The sequence below is a fragment of the Cheilinus undulatus genome, linkage group 22 (assembly GCF_018320785.1).
Source record: "Cheilinus undulatus linkage group 22, ASM1832078v1, whole genome shotgun sequence".
Lineage (NCBI taxonomy): Eukaryota > Metazoa > Chordata > Actinopteri > Labriformes > Labridae > Cheilinus > Cheilinus undulatus.
Genome location: NC_054886.1, coordinates 34,917,841 through 34,932,739, shown reverse-complemented (window position 1 = coordinate 34,932,739; position 14,899 = coordinate 34,917,841). Strand labels below are relative to the sequence as shown.

General features: G+C 39.4%; 1 protein-coding gene across 1 annotated transcript in view; it reads right to left on the bottom strand.

Moving 5' to 3' along the window:
- Positions 1 to 13,280, bottom strand: part of LOC121504509 (tetratricopeptide repeat protein 39B) — a 35,576-nt gene extending 22,296 nt beyond the window's left edge. Inside the window, exon 1 of the mRNA XM_041779322.1 lies at positions 13,029 to 13,280. Coding sequence (XP_041635256.1) covers positions 13,029 to 13,067 — 39 coding nt within the window. The 5' untranslated portion in view covers positions 13,068 to 13,280. The remainder of the gene's footprint in view (positions 1 to 13,028) is intronic.
- Positions 13,281 to 14,899: the final 1,619 nt, after the last annotated feature.

Sequence of the window (14,899 nt, the reverse complement as noted above, 5' to 3'; positions counted from 1 at the left end):
TCCCTCTCTCTCTGTTCTAAACAGATGCTCTGTGTGAGTCTGTGGCTGTGTTTGTTGGTGTGTTGCATTAACACCAGAGCGTCCCACTGTGTCTATCCGTGTGTGGGTTCCTATAAATGAATGCTGATAAACCAGACAATCCAGCTCATTAACTCTCCCAACAATGGAGTCTAAAATTGACACAACAGGTGAAGAATGACGCAGCGATCGCCACGGTGAAAGTCTGTCTGATACCAGAGCGAGCCCTTCAGTCAGAACTAGCTGACTATGAAACTGTAGGAAGAGTCTTGGACTTCCTACACTCCAATAATCTTTATTTTTTCATCCAACAGCTAAATCTAAATCTGTCTGAATATTTTTAAAACTTTATCCCTGAAAAGTAAAAATGAATCTGCTGCTTCTTTTTATTTCTGTCCTGAAAACTCAAAACATAACTAAAAAATCTGCTTTCATTTTCTACTTCCTCATTCCTTTAAGTCTATTTCTATTTTTATCTGCAAAGATTGCAGCAGCATGCATCTATACAGCAGTAAAGTAAAAATCACCACCAGACCGTCCCAGGAGGAGAGCAGGGCTCAGTTTTCTTATATTTTCAGTGTCATGTTTGTTTGTCGTGCACAGGTGAAAACAGGAGATGTGGAAAAGTTGTAGTTAGACGGCTGTATGATATTACACTGAGAGACGTAGAGGTCAGAGTCAGAGCCGCCTCTCCTGTGACAACTGAAGCTCTCTAATCAATTAGTCAAGACCTACTCACTGTGTCTGATTACCTACCAGGGTCTGTTTAAAACAGCATCAACAGCTGCTCAGAGGCAGGACCACAGAGTCCAGGACTACTCCATGAACACCCTAACTGTGACGGATAACAGATCCTCTTTGGGAAGCAACCAAAACTTTCTGAACTTTCACAACCGCATGACTGTTTAACCCACAAAGGCCTGACAAAACCATGGGGTAAACTTGGGACCATTTGAAAAAAAGATCCTACTGCAGGGACTGTAGCCTTAGGAAGGACAACGAGGGCTAAAACATCACATCAGGCTGTCCCACATCAAAGGCTCCTCCATAAAAATGCCATTTTCCCTGGTCAACAAGGAATGCATCTGATATAGCCTGATATTTACAGCTGATATAGGCTGATATTTACAGCTGATATAAACTGATATTTACAGCTGATATAGACTGATATTTACAGCTGATATAGGCTGATATTTACAGCTGATATAGGCTGATATTTACAGCTGATATAGGCTGATATTTACAGCTGATATAGACTGATATTTACAGCTGATATAGGCTGATATTTACAGCTGATATAGACTGATATTTACAGCTGATATAGGCTGATATTTACAGCTGATATAGACTGATATTTACAGCTGATATAGGCTGATATTTACAGCTGATATAGGCTGATATTTACAGCTGATATAGACTGATATTTACAGCTGATATAGGCTGATATTTACAGCTGATATGGGTTGATATTTACAGCTGATATAAACTGATATTTACAGCTGATATAAACTGATATTAACAGCTGATATTTACAGCTGATACAAACTGATATTAACAGTTGATATAGACTGATATTTACAGCTGAGATAGACTGATATTTACAGCTGATATAAACTGATATTAACAGCTGATATAGACTGATATTTACAGCTGATATAGGCTGATATTTACAGCTGATATAAACTGATATTTACAGCTGATATAGACTGATATTTACAGCTGATATAGGCTGATATTTACAGCTGATATAGGCTGATATTTACAGCTGATATAGGCTGATATTTACAGCTGATATAGGCTGATATTTACAGCTGATATAGCCTGATATTTACAGCTGATATAGGCTGATATTTACAGCTGATATAAACTGATATTAACAGCTGATATTTACAGCTGATTCAAACTGATATTAACAGCTGATATAGACTGATATTTACAGCTGATATAAACTGATATTAACAGCTGATATAGACTGATATTTACAGCCGATATAAACTGATATTAACAGCTGATATAGGCTGATATTTACAGCTGATATAGGCTGATATTTACAGCTCATATAGACTGATATCTACTGCTGATACAGACTGATATTTACAGCTGATATAGACTCATATTTACAGCTGATATAGACTGATATCTACAGCTGATATAGGCTGATATCTACTGCTGATACAGACTGATATTTACAGCTGATATAGACTCATATTTACAGCTGATATAGACTGATATCTACAGCTGATATAGGCTGATGGGGAATCCTTGATGGACCAGTCCCATCAGGTCTGCCTGATTGTTCTAGCCAGGCCATGACAGTTGGGTAACACGACAGATTTTTCTAGGAATCCCCAGAAGCCAAGAGATTATCAGGATCTGATTATCTGGACATTTCAGCATGGCTGTTGATGACCCTCCAAGAACTCTGCTACCTTAAAGACAAACAAAACATCCATCCAGATCCACAGACAGGTCCTTATTCTGTGTCAGTCTTAACTCGATGCCAGCGCCGTAGCCTTGACCTCTGGACCCTCAGAGGAAACAGGAGGTGATGGTATCGGTGCTGAACTAACACTGGTCCTCTTTGTGTATTCTTAAGAATCACATTCTGCAAACTCAGTCACTTACACAACAGTCTACATTCACAACAGAGGCTCTCAGTGCTGAAGGTAAGCTATAGTTACGAGTGTATAGTGCTTGAGAGTTCATAATGCACCCTTGTTTGGTTTGCTTATCATGGCAGAGGAGTTCCAGTGGATTCTGACACCAGTTCAGATTGTGGTGGTGATTATCTCTGCTGGAATACATTACAAGATAATAATTTCTAGAAGATTTTAGAGATTTAAAGGGTTTGAAGCTGGCAATAAGTCATGTTGTACCCCACATTTAGCCTGCTGGTTGCTGGGACTGGCTCCAGTCTTTCATAACCCTGAATGGGACAAGTGGCAGTGAAAAAGCAGACAAACTCCACGCTTTCATAGCACCAAAAAGAAGTTTTCCTTTACTTCAATGGGGAAATTTTGCAAAAATCTATCAAGAGGCATAGGGAGTCTTTATGGAGCTCCCTGCTGTGCTGCATCCTGGAAAACTGCAAGCAGAGGAAACCATTAAACCTGCAGAGAGATCCTGAATAACCAGAATACTAGGGAAATGCTGGCTCTGCTTAGACAGCCACTGAATCCTGTTAGGGAATACAGGAGCCACGTGTTTCAAACCCCCTCAGAAAACTCTATGCTCACTAGGTAGGAAGATTTCTATCCAAGGAGCCCTGAAATGAGCCGAACACCCTCAGCCATAAAGTCTTTTTAGCAAACTATGTTTATGCGGTTTCAGTGGAACAATGCCCAACTTTTCCTGTTCCCATTTCAAAAATCAAAGGGACTAGCGGAACATTTCATCTGCCAGAAACAGAAGGCACAATCCCTCTCGAACCAAGGCCAGGTTTTTCAAGTCCTTATAGTTAAGCCAAGGAGTGGCCGACAGTAAAGAGGTGTCTGCATGAGCAGTTTTTAAAAGACAGAGGTAAAAAGTCAGCAGGACAGATGGTGATAGTTAAATATAACAATAAAAGACTGAACGTTAGTCCAGCCTCAGCTATGAGGGAGAGACTTGACTAACGTGCTGCAAAAGGGCTACTAGATATAACCATCGAATACGAGGTATAGGTCCAAAATGATGATAAGGCTGTGTATTTTAAAATAAACAAAGGGCCAAAAGTCAATAAAAACATCAGCATTGATTTCGACTAGCTCAGGGGTTTTCAAAGTGTGTGAGAGTGAGCCTCCCCTAAGAGGAAATTATTCATTCGCTGGACCCCCACCCACAAAAAGGATTCAAATTTAAAAAAAACCAAACCAAAACAAAACAACATTTCAAACATTTATGTCTAATCCTTAAACATTTTTAACATCAATATATTTTGGATATTTTGGTTTGCAAATGTCCTTAAACATCTGCTTTTCCCTCTTATTCAGTTATAATGCCATTAAATACCCCTTTTCATATTTTTTTTGGCTATTTTACAGCTTCTTTTTGCCACTTTTCCCCATTTTTTCCAAGTTTATCCCATTTTGGGCCTTTTTCACCTTTTTGCCCATTTAAGCTACCTTTCATCATTAGATATCCCTTTTGTCCCCATATTTTTTTGCTCATTTTGCGTTGTCGTTTTGCCACTTTTATCCTATTTTTTGCCCCTTTTTTTTAAACCATTTTTTTTCAACTTTTTGTTCATTTAAGCTACCGTTTTGCCATTAAATACCACTTGTTTCCTTTCTCCCAAATTTTTGCCTCGTCTTTGTGCCATTTTTGCCCATTTTTCCCTTTTTCACATTTTTTTTTACCACTTTTTGCCCATTTAAACTACCTTTTGCCAATACATACCACTTGTTTCCTCTTTTTTTTGCCCATTTTTGCCACTCTTGACTGTTTTTTGCCCATTTTAGTCACTTCTCATCCATTTCTGCTACTTTCTGACCATTTTTCCACTTTTTCTCACCATTTTCACCCTTTTTTGCTGCTTTTTGACATTTTGCCACCTTTCACCTATTTTTATTTCTACTTCAAGCTGCTTTGACACTTTTCACCTCTTAGATTGAGGCTTTTGCAAAGGTATTTTTCAACAATTTGGCTCTTTGGTTGAGTAACACTGCTCTATAGCATAGTCCCTATAGTAACTATAAGTCTATCCATTTTGCTCCATGCACAGCAGAGGTTCACAAAGCAAATCACCTTTTTTCTGGTTTATGGTTCCGGGCCTCCCCTGAAGCTCTGTGGCGCCCCCCCTGGGGAGGACCGCCTCACACTTTGAAAACCACTGCTTTAAGTGGAATGGCATGCAATGGATAAAAATGTTTGATTTGTGGCAAAAGAGCAGCTATTGAATCAACAGTGAGCTTATACACTGCAGAACTTTTAGGCATGTTTTGGCCAAAAATTGAGGCTGAAATAAGGCAGAGATGTGGTGAGTAAGGTGCCAAAGGGCACCAGAGGAGGGAGACAACTGCTCTGCAAGTCCTTACATATAACCAGGGACATGGGGAAAATATCCAACCACCTGGGTGGTAATAGGGCTGCCATGAGTCCTGACCTTGCTGTGGATGTCCCAATGGCCAAGAACCACCAGTGGTCCCTGGGCATACTACCAAACTGGGACAAAAGAGATATCATCGAACTTGACCATGACTGTAGAGCAGGAGTGTAGCATGGGGGGGCGTACTTATTACCCAGGCCCACAGTAGGAAGGGGCCCTCGAGAAACCCACAATTAAAAGTGTGATTTTATTGACCTTTCTTAGTGTTTGGTGTCATTATTGAATCAAAAGTGACTAAATGAATCGGTCAACAGACTGAAATTTGTATCAAATAGAGCAGCGACCCTGCTCAACCAAAGAGCCAAATTGTTGAAAAATATCTTTGCAAGAGCCACAATCTAAGTGGTGAAAAGTGGCAAAAATGGGTAAAAGTGGCAATAAAAATAAGTTAAAGGGGGCAAAATGGTCAAAAAGCAGCAAAAAAGGGAGAAAAGGGGCAAATTTGGCATATAAAGTCAAATACTGGGTGAAAAGTGACAAAAATGGGGGAGAAAATGGCAAAATGTGGGTGAGAAGTGGCAAAAAATGTGTTACAGGTGGGAAAAATGGTCAAAAAGTGGTAAAAATATGACAAAAAAATGAGTGGAAAGTGACTAAAATGGGCAAAAAACAGAAGGGAGTGGAAAAAATTTGGGGAAAAGTATCATTAAATGGAAAAAGGCGGATTAAATGGGTGAAAAGTGGCCAAAATGCCTCTTTGGAGGACCCCTGGACCAAAAACCCCTCAAAAGGCCCCCAAATGTCTTCATATTTAGCTGATTATAGTTAAGGTAGATCCCTATGGACACTAAAATGATGAACTGGTGGATTAGTTTTCAGTAAAATGGGATATATTGATAAAAATGTTAGATCTGTTGCAGAAGAGTAGCTATTGAAACAAAAGTGAACATCAGTTTTTGTATTTATAAGTTACGCCATGCACACAGGAAGTTTTTTTGAAGGTTATTTTTGGGCTCTTTAGCCTTTATTCAGATAGGACAGCTAAAGTGAGATAGGAAATAGAGGAAGAGAGAGTGGGCGCCTGCTCGGACCACTGAGCTAAACTGGCACACACCCACAGGAAGTTTTACCATATGGCAAGTGTCTGGGGCTTTGTACACCAAGAGGTCTAGTAGGTAAGTGTGAGTTATACATGAAAAAAACTCTTCCTATAAAGATTATTTAAAATGTAAACCAGGGGTTCAAAATGAGAAGATAGCAAAATACAGGTAAAACTTCCCAGAAAGTTTCCAGGACCCCCAACTGAGATCAAGCCCTTCAAATACTCCTTCAAATGTCTTTGTATCAGGCAGATTATTCCAGGTAGATCCATACAGATGTCAGATCCACATAAATGCGGGTTTATGAGGGGCTCATATCCGTCCTTGTCTGGAGCCCCTATATTGCTAAAACCAGGCCTTTAGTGTGTGAACATAAGGATGGATTAATATCAGTTCTCAGGGTGTTATTTACATTCTGTTCATACCTGAAGGGATTTAAAGGGAAGAAAAACTCAGCCGAGGAATTACCTCGAGGTCAGTGATTGAATAGTCAGAGTTGTGCCTGGTTGGGTTTTTGCCTGAGCCGTGAACAGCTGGCTGTGCAGACATCTACCTCAGCAGAATGGACCAGACGTGGTTGGCCTGTTTGTGTTACTCATTGTTGCGTTGCTGAGCAGTGAGGCTGTATGACAACCTTCCACTGTGTTCAGGACGTTTTTATAAACTCAGCTCGTCTCACATTCCACCCCAAGTCAGCTGAGTCTCTCCGTGATGTGACGAGTTAGACGGGAGGCTGACAGAGCAGCGCTTGTGAGCTCGTATGAGGAGATGGACGGGCGAGGTGTGACATGGGAAATCCTCAACACCCAGCCTCTGGCATCCACCTGAAAATCAGCTGGGAGCTTGTAAACACCCAGTCCGACTATACTGGGCCCCTTCGCTCGTCTCACTCATCACTGTTAGATCTAAAACGCTCTCAAAGGTTGACAGGTCATACCTTATGGAGTCTGTGGAGCACTAAAACTTCAACCAGGGCTGCTGAAGTCTCTCATAATGGTTATCAATGATTTTACATCCTTGAGAAACTCTGGAACCGACAGTCTCTTGACCATACTGTCAGAGTTTCACAAATAACCTCAATGCAACAAGTTATTTAAATTTAAAAGCCTTCTTACAATCATGTTATCTCCAACACAGCCTGAAAGCCCTAAATCAAACCCTGAAACTCCTTCTGATTTGGAAAACAGTTTAGAAACCCTATTTTTGAACAAACCTTAGGATACCTTGGGTCACAAACAGCCCAAGATTTTCTCCCCTAATTCTGACCTAAGATCTCACCTAATTCCAGAGCTCTTTAACTTTTAGGAAAGGAATTCCCTGAGAAATCACCAAATGATGGTTAAAACTTTTAAACAGATCATCTCTTAAGAGGACTTCTGGGCACATCCAATTGAGGAGGAGACCCCAAGGTACACCCAGAACTCACTGGAGAGATTATTAATCCAGTCTAATCAGGGAAGACCTTGAAGGAGCTAATTAAGTTGGTTCAGGCATCTGGTAAGGAAGTATCATATATGACCCCATTTGGAGGTCTTTCAGGCATGTCCAGCTGGAAGGAGACCCCAGGGTTGACCCCAGAACTCACATGAGAGATTATTTATCCCTTCCAGCCAGGAAATACCTTGAAGAAGTGAACTGAGTTTGTTTGGCATCTGTTAGATAAGACGCCTGTTTGACTCCCTTTGGAGGTCTTCCAGACATGTTCAACTGGGATGCCCCATGGTATACCCAGAACTCCACGAAGAGATTATATATCCCCTCTAGCCAGTGGAAAAACTCAAAAGAGCTAACTAAGTTAGTTTGGGCATATGTTTGTCTCAATTTGGAGGTCTTCCAGGCACATCCAATTGTGAGGAACACAGTCAAAAGTGGAAAAGACCCCAGGGTGACAAGGGGACGCTCTAAAGGAGCTAATTGAGTGGGTCCAAGCATCTGGTAGGCAAGCCTCCTGTTTGCCTCCATTTGGAGGTCTACCAGGCATATAAAATTTTGAGAGGACCTCAGGGTAGAACCAGAACTCACTGGAGAAATTAATAACACTTCGGGCCTGGGTATGCCTCAAGGGAGCTAATTACTTTGTCCAGGCATCTGGTAGGCAAACCTGTCAGCCTCAATTTGGAGGTCTTCCAGGCACATTTGGGAGGAGACCCCAGGGTTCACCCAGAACTAACTAGAGAGATTATATATCTCTTCTGACTAGAGAACGAAGGAGCGAGGAGTGAAGCAAGTTGGATTGGGCATCTGATTGCCTCCCTTAGGAGGTCTTCCAGACACATCAGACAGGGAGGGGAACCCGAGGTAGACCAAGAATTCGCTGGAGAGACTATATAGAACTCTTCTGGCCTGGGAACACCTCGAAGGAGCTATTGAGTTGGTATTGGTATCCAGAAAGATAGCCCCCTGTTTGACCCCCTTTGGAGGTCTTTCAGGCACATCTAACAAAGAGAAGACCCCAAGGTAGACCCAACACTCACTGGAGAGATTATATGTCCCTTCTGGCCTGAGAACACCTGGAAATCCCTGAGAAGGGGCTGAAAAATGTAAAGTGCAGAAGGTTATGAGGAACAGTAGGGATGGATGGATCATTTCCAGTGCCCATAAATCTCCTCTAGCACCTTCATATCCTCCATAAACCCATTCTTGGACTTCCTCTTCTTTCCAACTATATCATCTGATGAACTACTTTCAAAAGTTGCTGCAGTGGGGCACTCCCAGTTTAAGCATTGTGTACAAGGGTGAACACTGGGCTTTACTGGAAACATAGAGGTTAATAAATAATCTCAATAGGTCCATTTACATCAGAGTGCCACCCAGAAGTCATTCAGGGTTTCTACTCAGATGATTTCACTGTGGATTAGATGATAGTGAAGTCATTATTTCTCATTTCACAGCTAAATAAATGCAATTATGCTGGAGCCACAGAAAGCACTCCTCATTTTCTCCTCCAGCTTCCTGTGTTTGTTTTTGAGGAGGCAGCCCGTGGTTGAAATCAGATCGGTCATTTACATAAGCCCACACACAAACGCATACGAGGCCACTGATAGTATCACCTCTCAGTAAGCTGCTTACAGCGCAGGGCGCACACATAAAGACAATAATCAGCTGGATGCTCATCTGTGTTCAAACATGCTGAGCTTCAGCGCAGCGGCCGTTAGCCGACAAACACGCGGGGAAATGGACGGCCGACTCCCCGGAGAATAAAAAAGGCTGATGTGAAGTCACAGTGTATTACAAAAGATTAGAAACACTCTAGAGTCACTGTAGGAACACACAGGGAGCATATGGAGCATGTGTGTCACTAATCAACTCCTGATTTCTGAAAAAGTTGGGACATTATATATATTATATTATTTGAGCACCATTATCCTGTGCCATCTCCCCTGTCTCAAGTCTTTAAGCTCTGATGACAGACAGACACCAGGTAGGGATGTGCATTTAAAGCAAAAACATTCTTTATTGTTGCTTCATGCACAAAAATGCACAAAACTGCATTAAAGAAAACTCAACTAGGAAATACTCTTGTGCCAAAGTGTTGCCAATATATCTGTGTACTTTAAACTGTGTTCAGGACTTCGTCTCTTATGACTTTTTCAGCAGCATAGACATTACGCATTACATATCATGCAATCATTTTAGTGGCATATTTTTGGAATAGTGTACAAAAAAATCCTATTTTCTTCGTTTTTTGTTTGTTTTTCTAGTTAAATATTAGAATTATATTAAAATGATCATTCCCTTTAATACAACAGTCCATATCAAATTTGCAAAATGAGTCAAAATCATCACAATTCTATATTTTTTCCAAATTGCCCAGCTCTAGTTTATTCAAATATAGTGTTAGTTATAGTATAGAATGAATTATTGCTTATTTTTGTTGGAAAATACATGAGATGAGGAACTTGAAAATAAAATCATATATTGAATCCCAATCACAATATTGGGTTAAAAAAAAAAAAGCAATTAGATTATTTCCCCAAATCTTTCATCCCTACTACTGAAATGCTGCCAACATTTTTTTTTGCAATTTATTTAGTGCTTAAGAAATTACCTGCAATGCAGTCTTCTTCTTTAAAGAGACACTATTTCTGTGCAATCTAAACAGTGTTAAAAACTTTTCCTGTAGTTTGTCATGGATATACTGAATGAAAATGTTAGCAGTGTTTGTATTAAAAAAAGTTACCATCATTACACCAAGGTTATTATAGTTAACTAAAACTAACTAAATAACTAAAACTCAAATTCAAAAATCATTTTAGTGAACTGAAACTAAATAAAAACTAAGCTTTACCAAAAAAATGAACACTAACTAAAACTGTACAGTGTGCTTACAAAACTAACTAAAATAAAATAGTCTGGGGAGAGTAAAATGGCCTGATCTGATTGGTTAAGACTTCACACGGTGGTAGTTTTATGTCCAGAGTTGAATTCAAACATCATCATTAAGTAAATCAAATGACAAGCAAAGAGTAGCCTGTTTGAATATGTTTTTTAAAATGTATGATGTTCACTCAGCCCCAACATCCATCCATAAAAAACTAAAACTAATAAAAACTAAACTAAAACAAAGTATTTTAGTAAAGAAAAAAAAAACTAAACTGACAAACCAGCAGTCAAAACTAATAAAAACTAAACTAAAACACACAAAGTGAAAACAAAATAAAAATAAAAACTAATGAAAAATCCAAACGATTCTAACCTTGAATTGCACAAATATATGTTTGTTATTACGGCAACAAAAATGAGAGTTGAACACCAAATACTGAGCAATATGTTATTTTTAATATCCAGAAAATAAAAGACAGTGATCACAGCCTCAGTCAGGACAATGGCTGGATTTCTGGATGCTCTCATTATATTGTTGCCAATAGTTTTGTGCAATTTTGTCATTGGTTAGAGATTTGAATGCTGTTTCAGATTGAAACATTTCTCTCACTGAAATATTGCCCATTGTTTTTGTGCAATATAAATGGTGCTAACTGCAAAGTGTGTATGTCATTATCAAACTAATGAAAGCCTTTAGCACGGTTTAAATCGCACTTATAGGCTACCAGAGTGATATTATTCTCCTTTGTACTAAAAAAATGCCCATGTTTCTCTGATTTTCCAAGATGTTTCTTCAACTGTTGCTGGTATTTCTATGCAACTTAGACACTGCTTATGGTCACTTTCAGTTTTGCATGGATGAATTTCTCTGTTACAGAAATAAAGTGAAAGGAAAACATTATCATTATGTAACTGCCAACATTTTGTTCAATGTTAATGCTGTTCAAGGTCTTTGCCGGGAATTTTTGATGCTTCCATTAAATTCTGCAATTAAAAAATACATGGGAAACGATCTAATCAGGATTTTTTCCCCCCAATATTGCAATTGTACGGAGCCCGGGAGGTGACATGAACAAGTTTATTTTTTTACATATAAACGTAAAGGCCAATGCACGCGTGAGATTCTGAGAAATCGTGCGCAAGAGATACGAATAAAACGCACGTGAGATACTGAGAAAATTGCGCGCAAGAGATACGAATAAAACGCACGTGAGATTCTGAGAAATCGTGCCGGGACATATGAATAAGACGCACGTGAGATTCTGAGAAATTGCGTGCACGACATACGAATAAAACGCACGTGAGATACTGAGAAAATTGCGCGCAAGAGATACAAATAAAACGCACGTGAGATTCTGAGAAATCGTGCGCAGGACATATGAATAAGACGCACGTGAGATTCTGAGAAATTGCGTGCACGACATACGAATAAAACGCACGTGAGATACTGAGAAATCGCGCGCACATATTAAAAAAATAAACATGTTAATGTCACCTCCTGGGCTCCATACAATTTTGATTTGAAATACAATTATCCTTAAGTTTCTTTAATTCCTAAACGAGAGCTGAACAGTTCTTTAAAAATATCTTATTCTGATGGTTTTGACTCACATTGCAAATTGGATATGAACTGTTGCATTGAAGGGTTTTTGTAATTCTTATATTTTCTAAGAAAAGGTACAAAAATGAAGAAGGTAGGATTTTTTGCAGACTATCCTATAAAATGGCACCTGAATGATTGCATGGTATGTCATGCTTAACATTTCTGCTACAAAAAAAAAAAAGTTTAAAACTGGTATTTTGACTCAAATGTCATGTCAAAGAAATGCTGCACCTTCTGCGATTGGAAAATTGCAGCAGGCCATGTTATAATTTTATTTAATTATCAAGTAATTGCCCAGCCCTACAGGAAACCCCGAGCACAGTTTAATTTGCACAGAGCATTGGTAACTTTATCTACACAATCCTCAGAAACATTTGCACAGAATAAATCATCACAGATTGCAGGCGACGTTCCAAACATAGCAGGCAGTTGCATAAAAATGTGCATCCTAAAATGCACGCTCAAGAGCTGCCATTCAAACTGGTTAATTTACACAACAACATGCATATATTTCAGCAACATTTTTCCTTCTGAAATCACATGCAGGCCTGAATACTGACTAAACTGGACAAAAATATTGACAAGAATGGCATAAATCCATCAGAAACACAGGCAGAGTGCTGAACACTGCTTATTTATTGATTCTGGGGTTCAGTGAAGAAACTGGTCTGCTCTTTGGTTGTTATTTCTGCTCATTAAAATCATAAATTGTTCAATATTTGGTGTTGAAGACTTTAACTTGCTGCCCTGGTCTCAAACATGTATATTAAAGTCCAGTATTAGTATGATGACCCTCTCTGTTAGATGAGTGAGTATTAAAATGAGAGTAATAATTTTCTGAATGGACCTTGGTGGGTAAAAAAAAGGGTGCATGTTTATAAAATGCTCCCTGTCAGACGGTGGCTCAGTAAACACGGCCTTATATAACAGAATGACTGGAATATGACAGCAGTCTCACCTCGTCCTCCCCGCTCGCTCCGTTGCCTACGTGGGCCATGTCTGCTCCCGGTGCCCGTCCTCCCTCAGGTCCGCTGGTTCCTCCTCTATCAGGACATCCACAGCTCCATGTCCGCCTCCTCGGTCCAGCTGTGCTCTAACAGATGTTTTTATTCCTCTCTAGGCTCGGGTTCTAACGTTTAGCCCGGTTCTCTGTCCCCGGTTCCCGGTGCGTCCTCTCTCGGTGTCTCTCGGAGGTTTTTGGACACCGAGCCTCTCCTCTCTTCCGCGAAGAGGAAAAAAAAATACCCGTCAGTAAAAACACACCTCCTCCCGTGCTTCCTGTCCCCGCCCACCGCTGAGAGGAGGCTGGGATGGACCAATCAGAGTGCGACTTCACCTGCTGCACATTCATAGAGGAATTTAGACTCCTCATCTTCTGGAATAGATCCTTCAGACATTTTTAACAGTATTTTGCCACAAAAGTCTATTTTTTAAAGCTTCATATCGCACCCTGAAACAAATAATTGTATCTTAGTTTTAGATATTATTCTGCGTTTTCAGCTGAAACCACTCTCATGGCCTTCAACGAAAGTATACCTAGAGCAGTGTGACTCAACCCTGATCAAAGGGCTAAATTGTTGAAAATGCCATCACAAGAGCCACTAAGTGATGAAAAGTGACCAAAATGGACAAAAAAAGCTGTTAAACGGTGGGAAAATGGAAATGAAAGTGGCAAAAGGCAACTGAAATGAGCAAAAAATAGCAAAGGAGCAGGATATTATTGGCTAAAACTGATAGCAAAGGGCAAAAATGGTCGAAAATGTGGCTAAAGGGGACAATGTCAGGATGTAATAAAGCAATTCTGATTAAAAGTTGGTCAATCTCGGAACTGTTCCCATGTTTTAGAAAAACATTGTTTTAGTGACCTTACTGTGCCACACCAAGCTGTATATGAACTAAGTTATTATTAAGTTTCAACAGAAAAATATTTATGTCATAAAGTATAAGTAAATCATTGAATTAATATTTTTCTACAAGGTTTTTTTCTAGCTCTACACAAAATTCTACCTGATTTTGTAGGAGTAGTTGATCCTAGAATGAGGCATGAAAGGGCCGATTTTAATTTAGTGTTACGAGCTCTTAAAAAAGCTACTTTCTGTCAGGGTAAATCATGACTTGCATTGGCCACACAGAGAGACTTCATACATTATGTTGTGCACATAATTCAGGAGTGTTAAACTCAATCACGGCAGGGGTCGGATTCTGAATTTGAGTCTAACAGGGTCGACATTTAAACAGAAACCAACAAACTAATTTTCACGAGGAATGAATTATGGTGAAAAAGAAAAAAAAACCTTAGCACTGATGATAAATGATTTGGAGATTTAACCCTTTAACTCCTGAGCCTCTGGACACGTTCTTTTTTTAACTTTAAATGGCACAGAAAGTGTATTGTATGTGCTTTTGCCCATTATCCCAGAGTACTTTAATATCTGGCAGTTGTGTACAATGTACTGCATGTTTAAAAAGTGTTTTTTTAACTGTTTAAATTAAAGCTGAGTTTCTGGGCTCTTTTCTTTATTTTAACCATAAAAGGCCCAGAAAATGTCCTGTGAGTACGTACTTTTCCCATTTTTTTCCACAATACTTAGAACTTTTAATATATGACAATTATTTACACATTACTGCATGTTAAGTGTTTTTAACAGTTTAAAATGAAGAAACACAAAAAACAGGGGAACTTCATGCTAGAATCTTAATGGGAAAAGGGGAAATTACAGAAATAACCGCATGCTGGCTGTAAAGCAGTTTGTTAGCTTTCAGAAACTGTTTGAATTTTTCCGCGAGCACAAACGGTCATGCAATTTTGGTCATGTAAAGTGTGCTTCA